Genomic DNA, 27,592 nt, shown 5'->3' on the forward strand with positions numbered 1-27,592 from the left:
ATCTTTTTTTGAATTTTTTCTCTAATTTATTTAAAAATTCAAATTATCTAAATAAATACTATCTAATGATTAATCAATAAGTATCATATCTTAATGACAATAATATATATATTTTACACAAAAATTATCAAACACGAAAAAATTTAAGAGTAGGTCTCTTGTGAGACGGTCTTACGAAACTTTATCTGTGAGACGGGTCAACCATACCGATATTCAGCATAAAAAGTAATACTCTTAGCATAAAAAGTAATATTTTTTCATGGATAACCCAAATAAGAGATCCGTCTCACAAAATATGATCCGTGAAACTGTCTCACACAAGTTTTTGTCATAACTTAATACAGCACACATCTACATGCCTCAGATCTACAAATAGATATTATGTTACATATTAATTTGATATTTAAAAGCACATTTACTTTCATTAATTTTCGTAGAGGTTGGCTAAAACTTGCTTTAAAGCATCATTTATCCCTACGCTATGGACGAACGCCATAAATTTATGTGCTTAATTATTAAAATTTTAAATTTAAAAAGTATCACTAAGCTACATTGTAAAACGTGATTAATATTTAAATTGACATAATCTACCGTATTTTTTATTACAATAAAATAAAATAAAATTAAAATTAATTTTTTTTAAGATAGAAAATAAATTGTAATCGGAAAAAAATTTAAAATGGGGAGAACTCTATTTTTTTAAGATATAACAAATTATGTTTCTAAAAAATACTATACTCCTAAATTATTAAATTAGGGAAACCGAAGTATTTTTGATTGTGTAGTATAGTATTGACTCATTGATGAATATCAATAATTAATTAAGATGGTTATAAAAATGAGTAGACGGTCTCACATATCTTTATTCGTGAGACAGATCACCCATATTCATATTTACAATAAAATTTAATATAATTAATATAAAAAAATAATATTTTTTGATGGATGACCCATATAGAATATTCTTTTAATATTTTTGACCCGTTATGAATAAAAATTACCTAAATAAATGTATTTTTAAGAGAAAATAAATTTAATAAATTTTTTATTTGGATCAAATTTAATAGTTTGAAACAGTGATTATTTGTAGGCTGTTTTGGCCGTATATTAGTGCGGCTGTCTCTCTGAACCCTTCACTTGTCGCTTCTCCTTCTCCATACCTCTCTCGCTGATTCCTTTACTCAAAGCAAACCTACGCCTCTCTCTGTTCTTTTTGGTTTTTATCGAATCTAGAGAAAGTTTTGATCTTTTCAAGTATCCAAGCATTGTTTGTTGAATTCAAGAAAATGGCACTTAAACATTGCTTCATGCCTCAACATAAGATGCCTTCTTTTGGCGGCTTTCAGCTCAGATCTCACAAAATTGTCATGGCTTCAACCGTTCATTCGCCCTCTGCGTTAGTTTCCTTTCTTTCTTTTTTTTCATAATTTCTTGCATTTTATTTGTTTCTGCTTTCTGAATGATGAATACTTTAATGGGCTCGAGCGATTGAAATCTGGGTTTTTTCTGTTTTGATTTCTTGATAAACGTCGTTGCCTTTGAGTGATATTTTTTTCCCCTTTATGTTTGTTTAATTTTTTCTTCTTTTTTTTTTTTTTTTTGTGGGGGAGGGGTGGTTTTATTTTAATTTTAATGTTTAATCGGGCAAGAAATTGAAATGAACATGTCAATATTGAATTTTTGTATACTGGTAATTGATCTTGAATTATGTTTATTGGTGGCAAATGAATTGCATGGTCGAAATCTTGTGTGTGAGGATTTGTGGTTGTGGGGAAAGGCACTTTTCCCATTTTTCCACCAACATCATATCGTTGATGGACATGTTTTTGGTATTGCCGTCGTTGAATCTTTCCCAGACGAGTGTGCTCGTCTCCTGTAATTCTTCCAGTTTTTTCAATTAAAGTGATGCATGTGCATGCACAGCTTTTCAATATTTGTCTTTTTTATCTTAATTTTTTGGAAGTGTTTTGATCTATGTTTTTATTTCTCAGCAAAAGATGTCCCTAGTAGATCATAGGCTTCTAGGTTGTAGTGTTGTACTATCATGTTTGATGCTTTTTATATGCCCCCTCTTCTATTTGCTATACCTATGCTTTCATTGCTGCTTAGCTATTGTTTGATGCTATCTTCTCTTTTTATATTTATGTTGTTTTTTTGTTTATTTTTCGCATTTCTTAAAAAACAAAAGTTGCAAGACATGATCACCATATTTATAAACACCTTTTCATCTTCAGTAAGATGATATAAAGAGTTTCTTGTAATCCAGCTTCTTCAGTGTGTGTGTGTGTGTGTGTGTTTCCCCTAACTTTTCCTGTTTTTGGTGTTGGTGCAGTGGCGAAGAGGTAGATTAAAGCATGTGATTGAAATGAACACCGCATGTCACATAACTTGATGAATTCACCTGCTTTTTGTATATTTCATGTGATGCAATTGTAGTCGCCAAAAAGATATTCCAGCTTCTACATCCTGCCTGTGGACTAAAATACCAGGGGAATTAAGACGAGGGTTTAAATCATGATTCTCACTGTACATTAAGGATTTACAATCTTTCACATGACTGCTTGGTGATACTAAATTACAGTAAAAGGGTAGTTGTGGTTGAAATAAAAATATGATAGATCGGCAAGAAATAAATTTTTTGAAGGGACATCACAAGAAATTATGAATGGAATGTGTGGTTGGTTTTATGTGAAGGAGTCTATCTACGTCGCAGAAGATGAATGAAAATAAACGGAAGAGCATATCATCTGGAGGCTATTTATCTTGGTAGCAAAAAATATAGAAAACGTTTACCAGCTACCTCCCCTCCCCTAAAGAGTACAATGCGTCGAGATCTTAGACAGTATTTTTGGGCTCAGATTGTGATGTCTAATTTAACAGAGTTTGCTGAAGCTTTTTTTACTTATAATTTTTCATGTTTTTATCAATCAACTTTTCACATCCGTATCTTAGAATCTCTGATTGATTGAATGTAGAAACGTTAAAAATGCCAAGAAGCCTTTCACCCCACCACGAGAAGTACATGTTCAGGTGACTCATTCCATGCCACCCGAAAAACGTGAGATTTTTAATTCTCTGCACTCTTGGGCTGAAAATAACCTCCTGGTGCTCCTGAAGGACGTCGGGAAGTCTTGGCAGCCTAGTGACTTTCTGCCAGACCCTGCTTCAGAAGGATTCTACGAGCAAGTTAAAGAACTGAGAGAACGATGTAAGGACATTCCGGATGACTATCTTGTTGTGTTGGTTGGAGATATGATTACAGAGGAGGCACTTCCAACTTATCAAACCATGATCAACACGCTAGATGCCGTTCAAGATGAGACCGGTGCTAGCCCCAGTCCTTGGGCTATTTGGACAAGGGCATGGACTGCTGAAGAGAATAGGCACGGTGACCTTCTGAACAAGTATCTTTACCTTTCAGGACGTGTAGATATGAGGGAAATAGAGAAAACCATACAGTACCTGATTGGCTCGGGAATGGTAAGAGGACTATCAATTGATAGCGCTTGCATATTAAAAAGAGTCAATGGATTTGTTTGTGCATATCTTAGGTTGTCTTTGGTGTGTTATTCTTTTATGAAATTTGAAGTATCAGATTGTCGAACTATGTAACAGGATCCTCAAACAGAGAACAACCCATATCTTGGATTCATCTACACTTCATTTCAAGAAAGGGCTACTTTTATTTCTCATGGGAACACAGCAAGGCTTGCCAAAGAACACGGAGATGTGAAACTTGCTCAAATATGTGGCACCATTGCTGCAGATGAGAAACGCCACGAAACTGCCTATACCAAAATCATTGAAAAGCTCTTTGAGATTGATCCTGATGGCACGGTATTGTGTCTTGCTGACATGATGAGGAAAAAGATCTCGATGCCTGCTCATTTAATGTATGATGGGGCGGACGACAATTTATTTGAGAACTACGCTTCCGTGGCACAGAAACTAGGAGTATACACAGCAAAGGATTATGCTGATATCTTGGAATTTTTAGTCGCTAGATGGGAGGTGGAGAAATTGACCGATCTTTCTGGCGAGGGCCGTAAAGCACAGGACTATGTTTGTGGGTTGCCACCTAGAATTCGGAAGCTGGAGGAGAGAGCGGCGGCAATGGCAAAGCAGGCATCATCTGCTCCATTTAGCTGGATATACGGTCGGGAAGTCAACCTTTGAATACTGCTGCTTCGGCAATGAATATAGTCGACTTAAGAAACTCATATGGTCATATAGAGTCCAGTTCCTGTTAAAAACTGGCTTGAATAAGATTTCCTCGTAGCATGTGTTTTTGTAGATACAGTATATTTCTGTATTCTTGATTACTACTATGAGGGTAACAGTAACTAGTATCTTTATCGGTATTAGAGAGTGTTTAGTTGTATGCAATATCATGAGTACTGTAATAATACCGAGTGTTTAGTTGTATGCAATATCATGAGTACTGTAATGTGTTTATTTCTTTACTTTTATTCTGGTAAACACAGTATTATGTAAAATATTATCACAATACATAACGAATCAATATTGAACTATTATTTATTTAATTAATACATAAAATTTTCTCACGCTCCTAAAAACAATTATTTTATAATAATCTAATGTACTTTAATAGTCTAAAAACGTTAAAAACATATAATAAGTTAAAGATTTCACAAATTTTATTAGTTAAATATCAAATATTAAACATTTTATTAGAATTTTCAAATTTTAATCTTTCGTACCATCTATATAAAAATATTAAGAGTTTCACAAATTTATAGATATTAGTTAATAAAAATAATTCAAATATATAAAAATTATACAATTCATAAAAAAAATATTGTAATATGTTTATAATAGCATGAAAAAACTGAAAATACAAAAGCGTTGAAAGGCTCACAAATTTTATTAGTTATATTCTAAAAATTAAAGCAATCATTAAATAATTATATTATAGTTATTGTGAAATAAAATTGGTGGAGCATTCTGAGAGCTCACAGGACAATTTACAGGGGTAATTCGGTGCTATCAAGAATGAGACTCACGACTTTAGCGACTACAGTGTACCATGTGTGAAATGTGCGCAATAGGGTCTTGTTCGAAAATGAGAAGCTGGAAATTGACGATGTCTTCATGAAGATTAGAATCCACACTTACCGATGTGTTCTCGAGGCAACAAGTATTATGATGGTGATGTAGTTTGTATTTTATTTTAATTAGATAGATTCTTCTACGATTTTGTTTCTTTTTTGGGGATGCCCAGAGTATTTGTATTCTAAACTTTTTACCTATTTAATGAATCATGTTCATTTAAAAAAAATAATAATAAGCATAAAAGCACCGACAAACATGTAAAAATATATATATAAGATAAAATAGTGCCATAAATACAAAATAATACATGCACATAAAAGATAGGAAGATAAACAAACAATAAAAAATTTATATTAATTACCAATATTAATTAGAACAGGTGAAATGTCTTAAATCCATGGGAAAAAACAATTGAATAAATTAGACAGGAGCTTACATCCATACATCACACTAGGTTGTTTGTCTACCTCACGCAGTGAGAGATAAAAGTAGTAAAATTACAATTTAAAAATAATTCATTAAAAAATTTAATATTAGGAAATAATTGCAAAATCGCATTCATAGAATAATGCAATTAATATTTTACGTTAAAAATATATTCTTCAAATAATCTTAACATATTTCAAAATCTCCATCGTTTATGATACTTCTTAGTTTATATTTATAAATCAACTTGTTAAAAAATTGAATAATAAATGTAAATAAATAATAATTTGTGTATAAAATTTAGAAAATAAAAAGGAAAAAGAAAAATTATAAGCAATAATCTGTTGATGGACTCTTATCAACTTGTTACTTTAAATAGATAAGAGTATATAGAAGAATCACATATAAAAGTGATGTATTTATATGTAAAAAGAAAAATTATATGAGATAGAAAGATTAAATATTCATTAGCAACCATAAAATGAAGAAATTCACTCATTTTAGTAACAAATTTTAGTAGCAGTAAAGAAAAACCGTCGATAAATTCATGAATTCAATGTGTATTAATGTTAAAGTCTTTTAAGACGAACAATGAATTACAAATAAATTTATTGGAAAACTATTGACTTAATTTGCTAACTTAAATGAATAAAGATATGCTGAAAAATTCACTATTAGAAGTCATATATTTTAAATGTGAACTAACTGTAATTAATATGCTAACATCAATTAATTAACAAAAAAGCATAAATAAGTAAGGGGTTTAGAAACTATGACAATTTTGATTTTGATGATAATAATAAAACTTGTTATTGTGTTTATAACATATTTACTCAAGTGCGAAGTTGCTAACTCAAAATGGAAGCTGAAACTCAAATTTAGCAAAACTGAAAATATGGTTTAGCTGCAGTGTTCTGATGATATCTCCCAGCTCGGTTATGTAAATGACTAGACACTAAAATGAATGAATAGATTGGGACAAGTCGTATTTCACGTAAGCTAGGCTAAATCAAATTTTATCTAAGCAAACTGATGGTTGCAAGATCAAATTGATTGCTTGCAACGAAAACAACAATCAATTGGGCATGATTAATTGTGATATTTTGGTCATTATGATCAGATCGGTTATCCAAATGGAATGATTCAGTATGTGTTACGAAGCTAAGACAGTGATCTACAAATCATATTCACAAGTAAAAGTCTGAATCAAAGTTTAAAATGCTGATAAATGACGATGGAACTACTAGTTTTACACATATCGAAATCAGCAAGACTGATTACAACAGACCTCATTAGTTTGGTTCAGTCTAGCTGATGAGCCCGACTAAATGATCAGTCTAGCTGACGAGCCTAACTGACAGCGGACCTCAAAATCAGTCAGGCTTGGGAAAAGCATTCAGCAAGACAAAAATGAATGTTTTAATGTCAGAACTGTCCAGAATCTTTCCAAACAGTCATATTCTTACATCGAACGTATATATCATTTTTGGAGCCTATAAATACAACATCTTGAAGATCAAATACGAGTTTTGGAAGGAAATTCAAAGTATGGCAGCCTACATGAAGAAATTAGCTAGAATGAGAGCAAACTCAATTGTGAGGATACATTTGATATATACATACACTATAAAAATCCTCACATACAATCACTCACAAATATACATGAGAATTGAGCTTCAAAGTTTAGATAAGTGAATTTCACACAAAGACGTTAAAGATTGTGTTTGAATCTTGGCATAAGAGATACTAAACATTATACAGATTGTGAGGTTACGACCTACAATCGAAAGTGTGTGAGGAGTTTTGATTAGAAAATTGATAAGTTCTAAGTCGAAATAGGTTTGTACAAAGAGTTGTATAAATCAAATTTTTCTAGTGAATTCTTCCCAAGAAGAAGAAGAGATGACGTAGGAGTTGTCAATCTCCGAAAAAACAAATTCGTGTCTATTTATTTCTTGCTATTGTATTTAAGATGCGTTGTTGAATCGTTTTATGTGTTCTGCAAATACCAAACAATTGTATACCAAGTGTTTGATAAAATGCTTCAACCAAACCATTCTTACATTTAATTTGCATATCTTTTAAATATTTACCAAAATATTTAATATGTTTCTACGAAGAATTATTTTGAGTGTCTTTCTCTTGGTTTGAAAATCAAACTCGATTTAATTAACCGATGTTCAATATTTCAAGAAACGATAGCTCAATGATTTTCCTCTAATTGATCATATCAACAGTATTAAACATAAATATTCCTGGACATATAGTTAAATTTAATTAATTAATGTAAGGGCACATGTGAGTGAACTAATTGTAGTTAATCTGCTAACTTTAGTTGAGCAATATTTATGTTTATTTATTTATTAATTAAAGTTCACAAATTAACTACGGTGAGCAAATTGAAGCTGATTAAAATTATTTAACTCCTTGAACTACTAAATAATAGTAGATTATCTATGGTTTTTGGTCTGTATATCTTCCTAATTTCCTCATGTTATTGTCATTATTTATTATTGAGTTTTCTTTCAGTTTAATTTTGATAACTCAACAGAAGATGATTATCGTAACTATATATTATATAAACATTACATTAATTAATTAATAATATTAATATAATATTATAATATTTTAATCAATTTCAATTTTCCAGCCACAACTAAAATTTATCTAACAGAAAATAATGACAATAATAAATTAAAAAAACATGAGGAAATTAGGAAGGCATGTAGACCAAATATCGTAGATTGTCTGATAATATTGTTATGATCAATCGCTTATCATTATGTCAAAATCTGTAACTGTTAGCCAAGATGCAACTTCTATTTCTTTATAGACGTAGCAGCGCAGAGTGCACCTATTTGGGTGCTAATGGATCGGGCTGTTAGACTCATGAGTTCGAAAAGATACATGTCTATCTGTTAGTATTGTCTCATATCTCTTAGTGATCAGTCTTACTATTCTCCTACCACCGGTCATGTCCCTAACAGAGACAGTATTATCCGTGAAATCACGTCACTCTTTTATGATTCACCTAGGCAACCAGATCAAGCGGCACAATGTCTAACAACTTGAAAACGAGAACTTACTAAGAGGTCACTTGTCCCAATACATCTCTCACTTATGCACGTTTAACCCAACATTCTCCTCAAGAAGTATATCAATATGCTTCTTGGGAGACTCGAACCCATGACTTTGACCTGATGCCAATTGTTAGAATCAAACGCTTATCATTAGGCTAAAAGCTATAGCTGTTAGCCAAGTCGCAACTTTTATTTTCTTATATTTGTGGCAGCGCAAAGTGCAGGATGTTGGGCTCATGAGTCCGGGGAGGTGCATGTCTATCTGTTGGTGATGTCTCATATCTCTTAGAGATCAGTCTTATTTTTTCATACCGTCGATCGTATCCCCATCAGAGATAATATTACCCGTTAAGATCTGACGTCAATATTTTACCACCCACCTAGCCAAACAGATCAAACGACACAACGTCAGCAAGCTTGACACACGAAAACTTTTCAGAAGATCATCAATCCTAGTATTACTCTCACTCATACACTCTTAACCCAACAAATATTAATTACTAGTTTAAGGAGTTTAATAATTTTAATCAACTTCAGTTTGTAATCATTAAATAAACGTAAATATATACTTTGCAAACTGTAGTTAATTTGCTAACTTTTATTAATTAATAATTAATAAAAATATAAATATATAAGGCATTATACATAAATATGTAAGATCATATAACTAAATTTAATTAATTAATATAAGGGCATATTTGTGTGCACTCACCGGAGTTAAATTTGATATGGAAAAAAAAAAGAAGAAGCGAAAATATAGACAAATTGATTTTAATTTTAAAAATATCCAAAATTATTTGGTTTAAAAATAATTAAATAATAAAATCGTTTCTTCGGTATGAATAAATAGAGAGAACAAAATTAAAATATATTCATTCAAAGTTAGTGACAAACAATATTATATATAACCTACCAAACACCACAATTCGTCATAGAGTAAGTCTCTTGTGAAACGGTCTCACGAATTTTTATCTGTGAGACGGGTCAATCCTACCGATATTCACAATAAAAGTAATACACTTAACATAAAAAGTAATATTTTTTCATGGATGACCCAAATAAGAAATCTGTCTCACAAAATACGACCCGTGAGACCGTCTCACACAAGTTTTTCAAATATCTATATTTTATCTATCCATTCATTTATTTATATCTCAAATATTTTATATGAGAGTAATAAATTCGATTACAAAAGAATATTTGCCTAAAATAGTTGATTTTATTGTCAGCACTATAAGTGGAAATGGCTTGGCTTCTAAGACAATGTACAATCATTTGAAACACCAAATAGAATCAGTTTCAACTTTTTTTCTGTGTTCTCACCGCTCCTACCCACCTTCTTTCTGTTTTTATTTCACTTCAATTTCAAGATTTCTACATTCTACTCAAACACACATATTCTAAACTATATTCAAATTCAATGTTCTTTTAATTAATCTTTCTCCGTTTATACGAGCATGCTGTTACAGAGTTTCATGGTAGCATAATACATTACTGCTATATCATTTAAGGGGGAAGTTTAATTGGTCGTGTAATGGAGGCCATGCTGCTGCTCTTTTCCTATCGTCTGCTGATTTTCTCAACATTTCTTAGTGCCATCTATTCCGCAACAAATCCGCAAGATGGTAAAATTAACTTCTTTTCTGCCACATGCTGTTTTAGCTTATTCTTGTGTGCGTACAGAATACAGATGCTTGCATGAGTGCATGTTTGTTGTTAGATTAGTTATGACAGTGAAGCTCTTTGGAAGTTAGGGAAACACTTTCGACGAGGACACACCCCTTTACATGACCAAATTTAGTGGTCCTTGTAGTTGTGTACGTGACTTCCTGTTTGCTTCATGATCTTCCATGTTCTATACATGAAGATTTATTGTTAAGTACTATGGACCTATTAGGAAGGGAATGTTTATTTTGTAAAACTGTGTAATTAAGAAGTCCAAGCGAAGAGAATAGAAAACTAAAAGAGAACTCCACTAGAGAGTTAGATTAGATAGTAACCATGCAGGAGTTTACCAAGAAACAAATACTTTTTGTGTTTGGAATCGCTCTTTCAGTTTGCTGACGTTAGATCCATAAAGGGACAAGATGAAATGTTTGCAGTAAAACATTTATAGTTCATGTTGGTGCCTAGTAATTTGAAAATGGATGTGCAGCTGCCGTACTTCGATCGCTAAAAGATCAGTGGGGGAACAGACCACCGAGTTGGGATAAGTCAGATGATCCTTGTGTATCTTGGGAGGGAGTTTCATGCAACAACTCTAGAGTAACTTCTCTGTAAGTATAATAATGTCATAGAACTCACAGTTTTCTCAAGATTTGTTTCCTGATGTCCTTCGATTGAATTGTCTTTTTAGTTCATTAAATATGAAGTGAACAAAATTTCCAGGGGTTTATCAACCATGGGACTAACTGGTAAAATGAACGGAGACATCGGAGGCCTCACTGAACTCATTTCCTTGTAAGTTCTGCACCTATCACATAAAACTCAGAAATTTTTCATTAGACAGCCGAATAGCCAAGAGTAGCGGCGCACCATTCAGTCTAAATATTGATATTTAACCTTAGAATTGAAGTTATTGATTTCAGGGATTTGTCATTCAACCCTGGCCTCACAGGTCCTCTCTCTCCACAGCTAGGAGATCTGCAAAAATTGACCATATTGTAAGATCAAATAGCTCAAACCATTGAAGATCCACAATAGTTCTTCAATCTTTTGCAGTGTTGCAATCAACATTGGTTTCATTATTTGCAAATATTTTCTTCAGAATTCTTGCTGGATGTAGCTTTACAAACACCATACCAAGTGAACTGGGAAATCTTTCCGAGCTCACTTTTCTGTAAGAACGTCTGAGTAATCATCTTTGTAGATGAATTCATAAAGGCATTGTCTTTGTTTTTCTGTTGGAGCGTATAATAATTGCATCTTCAGGGCACTTAATACCAATAATTTAACGGGAGAGATACCGCCATCCTTGGGTAAACTCTCCAAGCTATATTGGCTGGATCTTGCTGAAAATCAGTTGAAAGGACCATTGCCTGTCTCATCAAATAAAACTCTGGGACTTGACCTCCTTAAAAAGGCGAAACACTTGTAAGTGAAGCTAAAGTCACGAAACTCGGTCTCGTCTGTTTCTTTTCTTTTATAGAATTCTGATTCAACATCGCTTTGCAGCCATTTTAACAAAAACCAGCTTTCGGGCCAAATCCCAGAACAACTTTTTAGCTCAGATATGTCATTAATACACTTGTAAGTCACGAAACTAAGTAATCACCTTCTCATCTTCTCCTATGATTTGGATTCCTTAAAGTTTAAATATTACAGATTGTTTGATGGAAACAAATTCCAAGGGAACATTCCATCCACCCTTGGATTGGTTCAGTCACTTGAGGTTCTGTGAGTAAACTCTAATCTTACTAGATTTTCTTGTTCTGATTTAATAACCTCGTCTTTAAATCTGAACCATTTACTTATGTATTTTTTGTTTTGATAATAATGTATCCCAGTCGGCTTGACCGCAATTCCCTGAAAGGAAGTGTCCCCTCGAATCTAAACAACCTCACTAAAATCACTGAGTTGTTAGTATTTCTTTTCGATTGAATAAAATTCTTGTTCTTTCCATCGTCAAGTATTTTCCTAGAGAGTGACAGCGGATATACGGAATTTCATTGCAGAAATTTGGCTCACAATATATTGTCTGGTGTCCTACCCAATTTAACAGGAATGAACTCCCTGAATTATGTGTAAGAACTACCACTTTTTGCCATCATTAAGATAGTTTCTTCACGTTTTTGGTCAGAAACATGCCTTATAACTTTATTTTGACAGGGACTTAAGCAACAACTCTTTCAAGAGATCAGAACCTCCAAATTGGTTCTCAACCTTAAGTTCACTAAACACACTGTGAGTATCAAGTATTTATTTACTGGTCAAAACATGAAAACTTATTCCTGTTACCTAAAAATCAAGAACCATACTATCGGGTCTCTTTTTACCTATATTGTCTGCTTCTCAGGGTGATCGAATACGGACCTCTACGAGGAACTGTGCCCCCAGAAATTTTCAGCTTACCTCTGATTGAGCAAGTGTGAGTCTAAATAATCTGAGCTTAATATGTGTCAATCGATAAAAAGATAATATTTTTTCCAAAATGTTGTAACAAAAGTTTACAACAGGAAACTGAGGAACAATGCTTTTGCTGATAAATTAGACCTGAGTGGGAAAGTTAGTGAGCAGCTGCAACTCATTGACTTGCAAAACAACGACATATCATCAGTAACACTTGGATCTGAATACAGAAGTACATTGGAGTAAGAACTGTTCATACTTAGTGTTCATCTTAACATCGAAAAATAAACATTTATTATCCGACTGAAAGCATATTTTTCTTCCACGCTACAGACTGATGGGGAACCCTGTATGCTCAGCTTCTCTCGAAAGCACAATTTACTGTCAGGTTCAGCAATCGGCAAGACCTTATACTACAAGCTTATCAAACTGTGGAACTCAATTGTGCGAAGCTGATCAAAAACTCAACCCACAGAGCTGTGAATGTGCATATCCCTACGAAGGAACATTATACTTTAGAGCACCACTATTCCGGGACTTGTCTAATGCCAGTTTGTTTCATTTCCTGGAAATGAGCCTTTGGTTAAAACTAGGCCTTTCCCCAGGATCGGTTTCTGTGCAGAATCCCTTTTTCAATGTTGATGACTATCTCCAGGTGCAGCTAGGACTCTTTCCATCCAACTCTAAGTACTTCAATAGGTCAGAGGTTCAGAGACTTGGATTTGCTCTGAGTAACCAAACATACAAGCCTTCTGCAGAGTTTGGACCCTATTTTTTCATAGCATCTCCATACATTTTCGGAGGTAAATTCGATTAGCTCATGATTCCTTTTCAAGAATACTAGAATGTATGGCTTATTTACATAAACAACACGGGTACTTCAGATGATCATAGGAGAACTCACTTCAGCTTGACTGTGATTGCTGGGATATCAATTGCCGGAGCATTTCTGGTGCTGGTGCTAGCGGGGTTAGGGACATACGCCCTTCGACAGAAAAGGCGTGCTGAACAAGCCATTTCTCTTAGCAAACCATTTGGTAATTCTCATTGTTCACTAGCATTGCAATTTCAACTCCCATCAATTTTTGAAAGATGAAAGTTTTTCAGCGCATCCTCCCTCCCATATATCGAATTTTATGCTGTTTTTGTCATTATTCATTGCCATCCCCTGATACAAGACATGATAACTTCCATTTTCTTGACTAGAACTTGTTATTTTTTAAAATCCAGCAAATTGGGTTTCAGGGGGGGAAGACAGCGGAGGCGCACCACAGCTAAAAGGAGCCAGATGGTTCTCTTATGACGAGCTCAGGAAATGCACCAATAACTTCTCCGAAAGCAATAAGATTGGCTCAGGAGGGTATGGAAAGGTAGATTTCTTGATAATTGTAGCCAAAAAACTGTTGCATAACTCGCATACTTACTAGTTTATGGTTTCAGGTATACAGAGGAATGCTCTCCAACCGAAAGCTGGTTGCAATAAAAAAGGCTCAACTAGGTTCCATGCAAGGTGGACTCGAATTCAAGACCGAAATCGAGTTGCTCTCAAGAGTTCATCACAAAAACCTGGTTGGCTTGGTGGGATTTTGTTTCGAACAAGGTGAACAAATGTTAGTGTATGAATTCATGGAGAATGGCACACTACGAGAAAATCTTACAGGTGAGACCAATGAGGTGAAAATTTTCAAATTCCATAAGATTGATTTTGAGATCAGAAAATGAAGAACTCAACACAACTTTCTTTTTTGCCAAATATGCAGGGAGGAATGGAACTCATCTAGATTGGAAGAGGAGGATACGAGTCGCGCTTGGTTCGGCTAGAGGATTAGCTTATTTGCACGAGCTTGCACATCCTCCAATAATTCATCGGGATGTCAAGTCTACCAATATTTTGCTGGATGAAAATCTAACAGCAAAAGTTGCAGATTTTGGGCTGTCTAAATTGGTCTCCGAAACTTCAAATGGGCATGTTTCCACTCAAGTTAAAGGCACATTGGTGAGCATTCTCCAACTAAGACGATTCTTAACAATCCTCCTGAAATGGACATTTTACTTCCAATGGCTAACAGAGTATTGATAGATTTTGGTTCTTTTCATTTGTTTGCAGGGATATCTAGATCCCGAATACTACATGACACAACAATTAACAGAGAAAAGCGACGTCTACAGCTTCGGTGTGGTGATGCTCGAACTGATATCTGCAAAACAGCCTATTGAAAAGGGAAAGTACATCGTACGCGAAATAAGAATGGCGATGGATAAGGACGACGAATCACACTACGGATTGAGGGAAATAATGGATCCTGCCATCAGAAACACATCAAATCTTATAGGATTTTCAAGATTTGTTGAATTAGCAATGCAATGCGTGGAGGAATCAGCTTCAGATCGTCCAACAATGAACGAAGTAGCGAAAACACTGGAATCTATTCTAAACGATGATGGCCTAAACACAAATTCAACCTCTGCATCATCATCTGCTACAGAATTCGGATCCGGTAAGCATCCTTACAGTGAATCTTTGGCTAGAAAGGGTCCTTTCGAATATAGCGGTGGATACATGCTTCCGATCAAAGTAGAACCCAAGTAATATTCGGCGTGTCACATGCAGCACCATGTTCAGTACTCTTCGATGTGACTTTCTGTGTTCTTGGACAACTTAATTACCAGAGATAAATATATATGTATGCATTCAAATGAAGTTAAAAGCCATGTAAAACAATGTCTGATCATATCAATGAATACTATTTGGTGCATATTTTTTTTTATACATTTCTGTTTCATGCAAAATTACATGTTACAGCATCAAAAGAAATATTGTTTGAGACTCTATGAAACTTATTGAAAAGTATAAGTTGAATATATAAATTTGCTGATATATCAAAAACATAAGCATCTATAAATTGATATATGGTTGACAAATCGAGCTACAGTGTTAAAGTCGATAATTATTAAATGAAAAATATATCTTTTAAATTAAATATGAAGAAAATCTTCTTCAATATTGACATGTAATACCGATCCTCCTCAATTAACTAAAATACCCTCAAAATCATAAATATGGCAACAACAACAGTAACATGAACCATGAATGTCCATTTGAAGGAAGTAGCAGCATTTCCAACTGATTCCTCAGATCGTGTATCGGGTGTCCCTGCAACACCAAAACAATTTCGCGTAACTTGATCCGACGAATACTCGAATAATGATATACATACATACATACATACATATAGACGTGTATTCATAGACATATTCAAACTTTTTTCGAGGTTATAATCATATATGTAACATACCTGTAATGCATCCCAATGGGTTGATGTGTTGGCCACATCTCCCTGGCAAGGTTTGCGCTTGTGTGACATTGATGCCTGCTTGCTCGGCTTGATCGGCCCCCTCGATGCTTATCAGACTGCACAAGCATTCCGGGATCGATTTTATCACGTAATCAAGCGATTTACAGCAGCTTTCAGGCGGGTTTTTGCTGTTGTTGAGGTAGTTTGAACAAGGTTGAAGCTGTTTTATGCATTCTTGTCGCTGCACTTGTGCATGATTTTGTTGCACAGAGCAACAAAAAAGTAAAATTGCATAAAGCAAAATACCCTTCATTTTTCCAATTAATACGGTTCTGATAAAAATTATAGTAAAGGTATGTGTGTGTGTATATATAGAGCGATAGACGCACTTTCGTATTAAAATAAAATTATAAGTATGTACAACTTTTTAAAAATACGTGAATTAATTTTATATGCTTAAATTTTAATTAATGCGTGAGGAAGATAAGAAGGAAATTAAAGGCTTTGAATCTGATTGGCGAGAGTTGGTGAACAAACAAGCCGAGGAATTCAAGATGATGTTGAACTACTTATTTTACTTTTATTGAATTAAATTAGCTATTCACCTTTGGTGAGGCGAGGTCTTATTTTAAGGCCTTTGACAAAAATAGGCATGTCAAAACGACTACTGTTTTAGCAGATTGAGAAAATTATCGACCAACTCGCCTATTTTATGTATAACTAGTAGTCGTAGATTGTACGTGGTTAATGAACTTAAATACACTATGAAAATGCATGTAGACACATTATTTTTCAACAAATTATTCAATAACAAATATTATTTCACAGTTTATCTATCATTTTAAAAAGTCATGTTTAGTTTCTTCAATCCTTTTCTTGTATGATTTTCGAATCTTTCAGTATCTTTTTCATCTTTTTATTTTATTTTTCCTATTTTCTTCGATTAGATTCAGCAATCATATCATCATATCTAATTTTTATGTTTTTTTCATCGTCCGAATTGATTTTGATTAATCTCTTTGATACTTGCAGGTTTTTTTCCTATGATCTTCTTATTTTATTTATTTGATTCATTCACACTTCGATTTAACTCCATTTTATTTTTCTTTTTTTTTTAAAAAATATCAATCGATTTCTCCACATATTATATATATTACATCTATTTTGCATTAGAAACATAATTAAGTGTATGAATTAATTGTTAATGAGAAAGAATGTACGTCTGAATTTTGAAGTATAATGAATAAAAAAAATTGAAAAAAATTGGAGTGATCAAAATAGATGTGATGTATATATTAATTTTAAAATTATTGACATAATTACTCGATTAAAAAATAGGATAAAATACAAGAAAAAAAAAAAACTCTCTCGAAGTAAGGGATGTAGATAGATATTTTATTTAGGGAATCAAAAAAAATTCAAAATAATTCATAATTGGAAAAGTCCAAATATAAGTGTATTTTTTCTTCCTTTGAAAAAAATTAATGGGACATCTCCTAATCTTTAGGTACAAATATTAATATTTCAAAAGTTACACATTTTTTTTAGATTTTAAGTCATTACATCATAAAAATATGAAAAATATACATATATTCACATAATTCAAAACTAATTTAGAAATATGTGTGTGTGTGTGTGCACGCTTAAAAATAATACATAGTAAAATAATATTTTGAATAATGTCAAATATTACAAAAACAATTAAGCTGATGTCACTGCATTTTTAATTAATTCTGCTGCATTTATAATCCATTTAATAATTAAAATTACCCTAAGAGATATAAAAAAAACACTTTTAAAGTAGTTAATAATATCAAATATTAGAAAATAATTAATAATTAATAGAGAAAAAATGACGTGAGATTTCAAATTTTTCAATTATAATTTTGAATTTATGATTCAGGATTTAAAAAAAATATAAAATTAAATTAAATAATTTATTTTGTTTATTGAAACATTTTGTCAATGAAAGTTTTCTTGAATAATATCAATAAATTGTTTGACTTAACATATTTATGAAAAATTTCAAATTCAAACTTTATTATTTATTTAAATTAATATAATATTAATTAAGTCATGATAGAAATAAATCTTGTAGGATAGAGTGTTCGTCGATTTCCCAAAATTTATAAGTTGTAACAATGCTTAAACGTTAACTCAATTTTTTTAAAATCATACAGTAGCTCAACCCTCATGTTTTGATTGGTCTATCCATCAGAGACAATTATTGTACTCCAACAATTGCATTTTTTGCAATGAATGAGAATTGAATTCATGAGATTGGTTCTAATATCAATTGTAGGACCAGACATTTGTCGATTTACCAAAACTATAGTTGGTAGTAACAGTGTAACACAAATATTTTAAACGGTATAGTAGTCCAATCATCATGATGTATTCAGCAAAGACAATTATTGCACTCCAACAATTTCACTCTCAATAATTACACTCCTTGCAATCTATGAGAATAGATCTCATAACTTTGTATGTGATATATATCAATTGTGGGATCATGCACTTGTCGTTTTACAAAAATTTATAATTGGTTGTGAGGCTCGGGACCGAAGAGAGCAGGGGGTGATCACCGGTGCCATGAGGTTGCACAGGCAATGAGCGGCTCCTGGCAGACTTCTAGGCGAAGGGAACATGAATGAACCGATCTTGCACCGTAAAGAGAGGGATTCCAATACTGTTCAGGTATGAGACTGTGCAGTTGAGGAGAGTTTAAAGGATTTGATAGATGCTACTCATATCAAGAAAGTACATCTTCTGTTCAGGACCTCATCACATAAGAACTCCAAACTTAAGCATGCTTGATTTGAGACAATTCTGAGATTGGTGAACCCCTGGAAAATTTCCTAGAGTGTGTGTGAGTAAGGACATAAGCACATTGAAAAGACTTGTCTTAGTACAGTGGGGACAGTCATCAAATCTAGAGCGTTACAATTGGTATCAGAGTCGATCTCTCCTAGTACGGTGTGGTTCGGGATAAACCAAGCGGAAGATGGTGGACATGTGAGGCATGGGGCCGACGAAGGCGGGGGTAATCGCCGGTGCCATGAAGTTTCACAGACAATGAGCGACTCCTGACAAGCTTCTAGGCGAAAGGAACATGAATGAACTGATCTTACACCGTAAGGAGAGAGATTCCAAAACTGTTCAGGTATGGGACTGTGCAGTTGATGAGAGCTTAAAAGATTTGATAGGTACTACTCATATTAAGAAGGTGCATCTTTTGTTCGAGAGCTCATCACATTAGAACTTCAAAGTTAAGCGTGCTTGACTTGGGACAATTCTCGGATGGGTGACCCCATGAGAAATTTCCTAGGGTGCGTATGAGTGAGGACATAAGCATGCTGAAAAAAGTTGTCTTGATACAGTGTAGACAGTCATCGAATCTGGAGCGTTACACTGGTGGTAATAGTGCAACGTTAACTAAAATCTTTTAAAACCGTAAAGCAACTCAAACATTACGTTTCAATTTTTCTACATAACATAAACAATTATTTCACCTAAAAAATCTGATATTGATGTTATTTTACATTCCAAAAATCATTTTTTAAAACCAAATATATTCTCATTAATTTCATCGAACAAAAATTAATTTTAATTAATAATAATTTAAACACAAATATTAATTGTTGGGATGACAACCAAATGCCCTCATCTATGCTTTGTTAAGTTGCAATAATAATAATAATGCACAATAAATTGATAAACATAATTTAGTTAACTTAGTAAGTGAGTAATATTAAATAACAATTTTGTTATTTTGAAATGTGGAAAATAGTTTATATACATATATAAGTCCATCATATATTATGATACATTAATTAATATGTAGACAAGAGGAAAAATTATTTTTTGATGTATATAATTTCATCATATNCAGAGCATATATGATGATTTCGTAGTATAATAATGCTAATATAATTATATTTTGTATTATGTTTAGAACGCAACTGAAAAATTGATAACAAAATATATAATAATAAGAAATTTGATTTTAAAAACATTATTATGTAAAATATTATAATAACACATAATGAATCATAAGTGAAATCACTAAATTATTGAGCTACTATTTATTTAATTAGTACTTAAATCAATTCATTGAAATTTGTCAATATTTAACACTTCTTATCATCTATATAAAAAAAGTAAAAGCTTCATTAATTTTTTGATATTAACTAATAAAAATAATTTAAATATATAAAAAATTCTTAAGTTCCTAAACAAATTATTTTATAATAATCTAATGTACTTATAATAGTCTAAGAAAGTTGGAAACATATAATAGAGTTGAATAGTTGACAAAATTTATTAGTTATATCCGAAATATTTAACATTTTATTAGAAATTTTCAACTTTTAGCTTTTTTTAGCATCTATATAAAAATACATGAGTTTCACAAATTTATAGATATTAATTAATAAAAATAATTTAAATTAAATATATAAAAAATTTTAAAATTCATTAAAAAATAATATAATGTGTTTATAATAGTATGAAAAAACTGAAAAATAGAGTTGAAGAACTAATAAATTTTATTAGTTATATTTTAAAAATTAAACAATCATTAAATAAAAATATCATAGTTATCCTGAAATAAAATTGATGGACCATTAATGTGTATTACCAATTACACATTATGATTTAAAGTTTCTATGCATATAATATTTTCAACAATATTAAATAAAAACAATAAGTACAAAAACACCCACAAATATTGAAAAAATTATATAAGCAAAAAATAGACAAAATGACATATTTAAATAAAAATGTATGATGTTTTTTAGTTCATATTTAAAAATCAACTTGCTGTAAAAGTGATGTATTTATGTATAAAATAAAAGAAAAAATAAGCTAGAAAACATTAAATATTAATTAACAACCATGAAAAAATTCACTCATTTTAGTAACCAATTTTAGTAGCAACAAAGAAAAACAATTGATGAATTCAATATGCATTAATGTCCAAAGTCGTTTAAGATGGACAATGAATTACAGAAGAACCCATTTAAAAAACTATTGATTTAATTTGCTAACTTAAATGAACAAAGATATATTATAAAATTCACAATTAGAAGTCATGTATTTATATTTATGTTATATTAGATAGATTAGATTTGGTGGGTTGAGACACACGAGTATGCAACTCGTCGCAACTCACCATGAAAACCTAATTTATTTTGACAACTTTAAACAAAAGTCATACTTTAGATTATATGTTAGATCCATTTTCCCTTTCTTGTTTTTATTTTTTATTGTTGATTTAATGAGAAAAATAATAACAAGAAAATCACTCGTTGTCTATTTAATTTTCTTTTCGATTTTTGAAATGCGCGGAATGAATAAATTTTCTTGGCGTCATTCCTAGCCCTTGGGAATCTGGTCTCGGACAAGAAGACGAAGAAATATGAGAGAATAACAAACTTTCTGTAATAAGGAAAAAGTCGAAAACTCTTTTATTTTTTTAGTAAAAAAATCTTCGTATTTCAAGAAAAAAGAAGCACGATATCTAGTATATAATAGGAAATGAAATATCCGGAAAAATAAAACTTAATGCCCTTATTTATGCTAAAACATTGTTGAGCTCCCCAGTTAGCAAAAAAAATATTGATTGATTATTTGTCAGATTATGTTTATTGTCCTACATCGATTAAATAAAATATATGTGAATTGTTTATATAGATTTAGACAATCTTCTCCATTTTATCAAACTTTTGGGTTGAGTTGAGTCCAAGTCTCAATCTTAACATATTATCAGAGCTCAAATTCCACTGTTATATGTTAAAATTCCTATAGTTGTGCCACCCGTTCTGTCAAAAGTTGGGCAACTTGTAGACTTCACACTCCAGATATTCATTCTTGGGTGTGAAGAGGGTGTGTTAGTTGTTCCATATCGGTTGGAAAAAATCTTTAGGAATTGTATATATGGACTTAGACAATCATCCTTTTGATCTAGATTTTGAGGATAAGTTAGGTTCATGTTTCAATCTTAAGATGATATCAGAGCCCAAGTTCTACCGTTATGCGTTAGACTACCAATAATTTAGGTCACCCGTTCTGCCCATAGTTGCGCTATTTATAAACTTCACGGTTCAAATATTCATTCTTAGATGTGAGAGGTGTGTTAGTTGTTTCACATTGGTTGCATAAAATTTCTTGCATATATGATCTTGAACAATCTTTCTCAGCTAACTTTTGAGGTTGAGTTAAATCTAAATCTCAATTTTAACATATTGTGAGAAATAACTATTTATTATAAAAAAAAATTTCGAAACAAAAATAAACGAGCATCAAATCGACAATTAATTTTTTATTGCCATTTTTAATGAAATAAAAAACAATATAATCAAAAGCTATTTATCTAAAATTATACCATCAAATCTGCGAAAACCTAAATTTTAAAGGTTTAGAGAAAGAAAGTTTATGGCAATAAATCTTATATTGTAAATCATTGAAATATGTAATGCATCGGTGGCAGATCCGACATCTCATCAAATCCACAACTTGATGCAAAGTCAAACGGTATTTCTGTCAATATGGTTTACTAAGTAAGGTAGTTTGCAAACTAAAACGCAAAGGAAAGATCATTGCCGACAAATGCCAACTCACTCAAGTGCCCCATACTCTCACGTGAATGTGTGCAAGACAATCAAAAAACAGATTCTTCGCCGTCTCCCTGGGCTAATTATACGTCATTTTCTTCTTAATAAAATAGAGCATTACATGCAAGATTCTTTATTAAAATTTATTTAATTGGGATTTTCTGAGTATGATATCCGGACAGCTATCTATGGATAAATGTAACCTCCACATGAACACTACATAGTCTATACAGTGGTTGAACCGTAATTTGTTGCCATTATTCTGCCTCTCATTTTGTACCATTAGTCAGATTATATTGTTTGCTTTTTCTTGATTCTTAACCCAAAAATCTTTTTCCGTTTGGGTAATTTACTGGGAAGCTCAAGATTCTTGATTCAGAGGCTCCGGTAAAGCTCTCCACTTTCTTGCAATTCTTGGGGAACTTGCGGTAGTCTGTTGTTTTTGTTTCCTGCACTTTTTATCCTGAAGTAATGCAATATTGCTTGCTTTATTGCTCATTTTTTTATTTGTTTTTTATATTGTTTAGATGAGTCCGTGTATTAGCATTCTTATTTGTTTGTTGGATAAATGAAAAATTTTAAATTGGAATTTGGAGACTAATCCACAATTATGAGAAAAGATGTGCATTAAATGGAAGATTCTTGATAGTTTAGCACTGAAAATAAAGGCCAAAAGATGTAGATGCAGCACGTTAATGCTAGGATTACGAATTTACGATGGGTTCTTGTTTTTCAAAATAAAAACAGACTTGACGCTTCTTCAAGTCTACTCCATTTTTTTTATTTTCATTTTGTACGAATTTGTTGGATTGCTTAAACCGCAACCATATTTGTCAATAACAGGTAACGAGTACAAGAACTACGTTTGGAATTGTTTTAAAAATAGCCATTTAATTAGATGTTCATCTATGGGATAAGTTTTTTTATATTTTCTTATTTCAACTGAGTCAATAGGATCTTGTGATGGAGAGAAAGTGGCTACAGATTGTATTTGTTTGGTTTTTGGTATATTTTCTTGTAAAATCGGCCCTGATTGCTGCTGATATCAACCGACTGAACATATGGCCAATGCCGAAATCGGTGAGCTATGGACATCGGCTTCTCTATTTCAGCAACAATTTCGAGCTGAAGACCGAAGGGACAAAGTATGCTGATGCTTCTGGGATTCTCAAGGATGCATTCACAAGGACAGTTGATACTATAAAATTAGATCATGTCATTGAAGCCAATGTTTCCCATTATGATCCCTCTTTGGTGCTGAAAGGGATTCATGTGGTTATCTTTTCGTCTTCTGACGTGGTATGCTTGTGGAGAAATTAATGTATCTTTTTATGCATTTAGATTCTCAGATTCATTGATCGTTTTAGCTTCAGAACCTCATGATTTTTTCTGTCTAGTTACAACATGGTATTGATGAGTCATACAAGCTAAATATCCCAACGAAGGGAAATTCACTTTATGCACGAATTGAGGTATTCCCATCTCTAAAATGTCACCTATCAAAATTACAATTGGCTGAGAAATGCAATTGTAACCTGGTGTTTCAAAAAGATAAATTTTAAACGATTTGGTTTCATGCAGGCACAAACCGTGTATGGAGCATTGCATGGTCTTCAGGTTTGATGTTTTCTCTGATAAAAGCTCAAAGTGTTTCTATCTTTTGTTTTCCGAGGGGTGGGGGGAGAATGGGTAAACAATGTAATGCTAGCTAGTTTTGTATAAAATTTTGACAGACATTTAGCCAAGTCTGCTATTTTAACTTGACGTCTAGAGGAATCGTAGTCCATCAGGTTCCATGGAACATCATTGATGAGCCAAGGTTCTCATATCGAGGACTTTTGATCGGTGAGATTTTTGTCAAATCCCGCTGCTGAGTTAGGATTTAAAATACATGGCTCCTGCATGAAAGATCTGACATTTAATTAATGCAGATACATCCAGGCATTATCTGACGCTACCAACTATAAAGAAGGTTATTGATTCCATGACTTACGCCAAGTTGGTATGAAAATTTCACATTTGACATTTCACTTAGCTCAAGTGCCTAGTTATCTATTATGCTCTTTTTCCTGCATTAGCACATTTTCTGCCTAAGATATCAGTTTGAGATATTCAGCAATAAATTTAAAACAAATGATATCTTTGACAGAAAATTGAAAATTATAGCTGTTAATTACAACAGAACACTTACATCAACCTTAGCAAGGACAAGTGGAGATAGTTTCTGTGTTTTTTTAAGGTTTTGAAGATGATAGATTCAATTTTGTACTTAAATTTACTCCCTTTCGTTTCATTCAGAATGTGCTACATTGGCACATTGTAGATTCACAATCTTTTCCTCTCGAGATACCTTCCTATCCAAAGCTGTGGCAAGGCGCGTATTCCATCTCAGAAAGGTATACAATTGATGATGCAGCAGAGATTGTAAGGTAAGTGACATATATTCTTATATCTTACGTAAATTTTTTACATAAAATCACAAAAGCCTATGATTTGTTTTTTCTAAGTTGGTGGTCCTAACATTGCTGCAGTTATGCTCAAAGACGAGGAATTAATTTATTGGCTGAAATAGACGTTCCAGGACACGCTCTCTCCTGGTACTTATCATGCTTGTTTAATAACAAACTTAGAATATTTAATTTTCGTTTTTTAATCGATATATTTGTGTTGAAACGATAAATGTAGGGGGGTTGGCTATCCTGCTATGTGGCCATCATCGGATTGTAAAGAGCCCCTTGATGTGAGCAATGAGTTTACCTTCAAGTTGATAGATGGGATTCTTTCAGGTATGATTATATTATTTTAAGAAAGGAGATTGTCGTTCGGAAAGTTAAAATCAGGATACATCATTTTTTTATTTCCAGATTTCAGTAAGATCTTCAAGTATAGATTTGTTCATCTGGGAGGTGACGAAGTGGATACCAGTAAGATTCATACTTCAAAAACTTTCATTTTCTTGCTTATTTTTCTATCATCTTTATCCGGTTCTATTGGAAGGTAGCTTTCAATTGTAGGTTGCTGGCTGCTAACTCCTCATGTGAGAAATTGGTATGAATACTAAATTTGCTTAATAACTGTACTTTGATTGTTGTCGTTGGTAAATTTATTCCATCAGTATTTCATTAGTTTTTCGGAAACATATGTGTTTCACCGTGTCAAATCTGTAGTAGTAGACACAAATTGCCAGAGAAATCCATTTGCGAGCTTATAAAACAATTCAAATTTCTTATAAGATTCTAAAGATTTACATCTTAATGCTTCACAGGTTAAAGAAAAACAATCTAAACAGTTCCGAGGCGTATCAGTATTTCGTGCTGAGAGCACAGAAGATAGCTTTATCTCATGGATACGAAATCATAAACTGGTATGTTCCCATTACTTGAAAAGTACTTAAAACTAATATATGTTCCCTTTTGGAAGTGACTCTTTAACATGGCGTAGGGAGGAGACGTTCAACAACTTCGGCAGTAAACTAAGCCGGAAAACAGTTGTTCATAATTGGTAAACAACCTTAGATCATTTCACTCAACGGCCATATTACTAACACAACCAACTAGCATGTGATTGTTCTGTTCTTGTATTGATGCAGGCTAGGGAGTGGTGTTGCTCAAAGGGTGGTTGAAACTGGTTTGCGATGTATCGTGAGTAATCAAGACAAGTGGTATCTAGATCATTTGGATGCCCTCTGGCCTGGTTTCTACATGAACGAGCCACTGACGAATATCACAGATCCGAAGCAACAAGCTTTGGTTCTTGGAGGGGAGGTGTGTATGTGGGGGGAACATATTGATGGATCCGACATCGAGCAAACCATATGGCCGCGCGCTGCTGCTGCTGCAGGTACTTCTATGGCCGTTGGCTCTTCTTGTGCATTCAGAATTTTAGGGTAGCGTATTAACATTTAAGCTTATGTTGTGTATATTTTGGTATAAATGCAGAGAGGCTATGGACACCTTACGACAAGATAGCCAAGGATCCGAAGCAAGTGGTGGGTCGGTTGGCGCATTTCAGGTGTCTCTTGAACCAGAGGGGAGTGGCTGCAGCTCCGTTGGCTGGTCCGGGTAGGGTGGCACCAGAAGAACCCGGTTCCTGTTATAAGCAATGATAATAGTGTGTTTCAATCAGTTGAACATTGTCCATTAATTGATTTATGCATGAATTTCAATAATAGATGTTATTTATTATTATATGATTAAAAATAAGACCGACACCTATAGTTATATAAAAAAAACAATAGTTTTGTAAGATGAGGTGATTGATTAGATATGAGTTAAATAAAAACAATCACAAATTGAGTTAAATAAAAACAATCACACTAATTTGTGCAAAAATTCGATTGGGTTATCAACTTTGAATTTCGTAATCAATATCAGTTGGTTAATCAAATAAGTTTTGTACGGAAGAAAGCTAGACTGACAGATCTAACACTAAAAATGGCTAAGTAAGAAAGACAATTAAGTTATCAATGGTAAGCTGACATCAACGTAATAACACGAAGATGTTTATTGATGTTCGGAGATTTGAATAACTCATGTGTCACCCTTTCTTTTTTGTAGGAAGGATATACACTAGAAGACGGTAGGTGGTGTGCTATCGTTGGTCACCAAACTTAAATTCCTACTATCTAAATAAAATATGAGTGCGCAGTGGTGAGTATGGTCGAATCCACAGGAAACGAAAGATTTATTTTTTTCGATGAAAGACAATAAAAAAGGGGGTTATTTGCATGCAAGAAGAAATAAACAATCAAGAAGAATAACTATGAAATGTAAAATTTAATATTAGCAAACTGTGATTCAAGGGGTTTCCACTATTCAATTGTATATTGGTCATCGACTAATATATTACTTATTCATGCAATTACGAGCAATTAACCTCAGAATTATACGGATAACCGTTAAAATCCTTGTGTTTTCTTAATTTAATTGACCAAACCCAGTATCCAGTCAAAACTTATCAATAATCAACTGGGCACGATAGCGTTTCATATTAATTAAAATAGCTTCTTGTTTTGTTGTGAAAAACTGTTAATCCT

General features: G+C 32.7%; 3 protein-coding genes and 1 long non-coding RNA gene across 7 annotated transcripts; all 4 read left to right on the plus strand.

Annotated features, from left to right (window-relative positions):
• Positions 1 to 1,090: 1,090 nt before the first annotated feature.
• LOC140976924 (stearoyl-[acyl-carrier-protein] 9-desaturase, chloroplastic-like) lies at positions 1,091 to 4,361 on the plus strand. The gene is made up of 3 exons (XM_073441349.1): positions 1,091 to 1,396; positions 2,976 to 3,480; positions 3,616 to 4,361. Exons 1-3 carry the CDS (start codon positions 1,287 to 1,289, stop codon positions 4,174 to 4,176), a joined length of 1,176 nt encoding a protein of 391 aa, XP_073297450.1. The 5' UTR covers positions 1,091 to 1,286; the 3' UTR covers positions 4,177 to 4,361.
• On the plus strand, positions 1,406 to 2,166 carry LOC140976925 (uncharacterized). The gene is made up of 2 exons (XR_012175343.1): positions 1,406 to 1,568; positions 1,611 to 2,166. It is a non-coding gene; the product is annotated as an uncharacterized lncRNA (long non-coding RNA).
• A 5,537-nt stretch (positions 4,362 to 9,898) lies between the features above and the next one.
• Positions 9,899 to 15,685, plus strand: LOC140976926 (leucine-rich repeat receptor protein kinase HPCA1-like). Of its 2 annotated transcripts, none has more exons than XM_073441352.1 (19): positions 9,899 to 10,204; positions 10,735 to 10,855; positions 10,968 to 11,039; positions 11,168 to 11,242; positions 11,347 to 11,418; positions 11,511 to 11,672; positions 11,754 to 11,828; positions 11,904 to 11,975; positions 12,086 to 12,157; positions 12,254 to 12,322; positions 12,408 to 12,482; positions 12,595 to 12,666; positions 12,755 to 12,889; positions 12,981 to 13,450; positions 13,532 to 13,684; positions 13,893 to 14,017; positions 14,088 to 14,307; positions 14,408 to 14,643; positions 14,755 to 15,685. In XM_073441352.1, exons 1-19 carry the CDS (start codon positions 10,114 to 10,116, stop codon positions 15,235 to 15,237), a joined length of 2,850 nt encoding a protein of 949 aa, XP_073297453.1. In that variant the 5' UTR covers positions 9,899 to 10,113; the 3' UTR covers positions 15,238 to 15,685. The 2 variants fall into 2 exon arrangements, with proteins under 2 accessions (XP_073297453.1, XP_073297452.1); XM_073441351.1 differs by having other exon boundaries at positions 13,878 to 14,017; positions 14,755 to 15,684.
• Positions 15,686 to 22,632: 6,947 nt separating this feature from the next.
• On the plus strand, positions 22,633 to 26,723 carry LOC140976927 (beta-hexosaminidase 3-like). Of its 3 annotated transcripts, none has more exons than XM_073441355.1 (15): positions 22,633 to 22,985; positions 23,512 to 23,856; positions 23,955 to 24,029; positions 24,139 to 24,174; positions 24,291 to 24,402; positions 24,489 to 24,559; positions 24,856 to 24,986; positions 25,089 to 25,154; positions 25,243 to 25,343; positions 25,422 to 25,481; positions 25,572 to 25,605; positions 25,823 to 25,921; positions 25,999 to 26,058; positions 26,147 to 26,397; positions 26,496 to 26,723. In XM_073441355.1, exons 2-15 carry the CDS (start codon positions 23,521 to 23,523, stop codon positions 26,660 to 26,662), a joined length of 1,599 nt encoding a protein of 532 aa, XP_073297456.1. In that variant the 5' UTR covers positions 22,633 to 22,985; positions 23,512 to 23,520; the 3' UTR covers positions 26,663 to 26,723. The 3 variants fall into 3 exon arrangements, with proteins under 3 accessions (XP_073297456.1, XP_073297454.1, XP_073297455.1); XM_073441353.1 differs by having other exon boundaries at positions 22,634 to 22,944; XM_073441354.1 differs by lacking the exon at positions 22,633 to 22,985 and having other exon boundaries at positions 23,006 to 23,856.
• Positions 26,724 to 27,592: the final 869 nt, after the last annotated feature.

Source organism: Primulina huaijiensis, chromosome 5, assembly GCF_012295235.1.
Source record: "Primulina huaijiensis isolate GDHJ02 chromosome 5, ASM1229523v2, whole genome shotgun sequence".
Classification (NCBI taxonomy): Eukaryota; Viridiplantae; Streptophyta; class Magnoliopsida; order Lamiales; family Gesneriaceae; genus Primulina; species Primulina huaijiensis.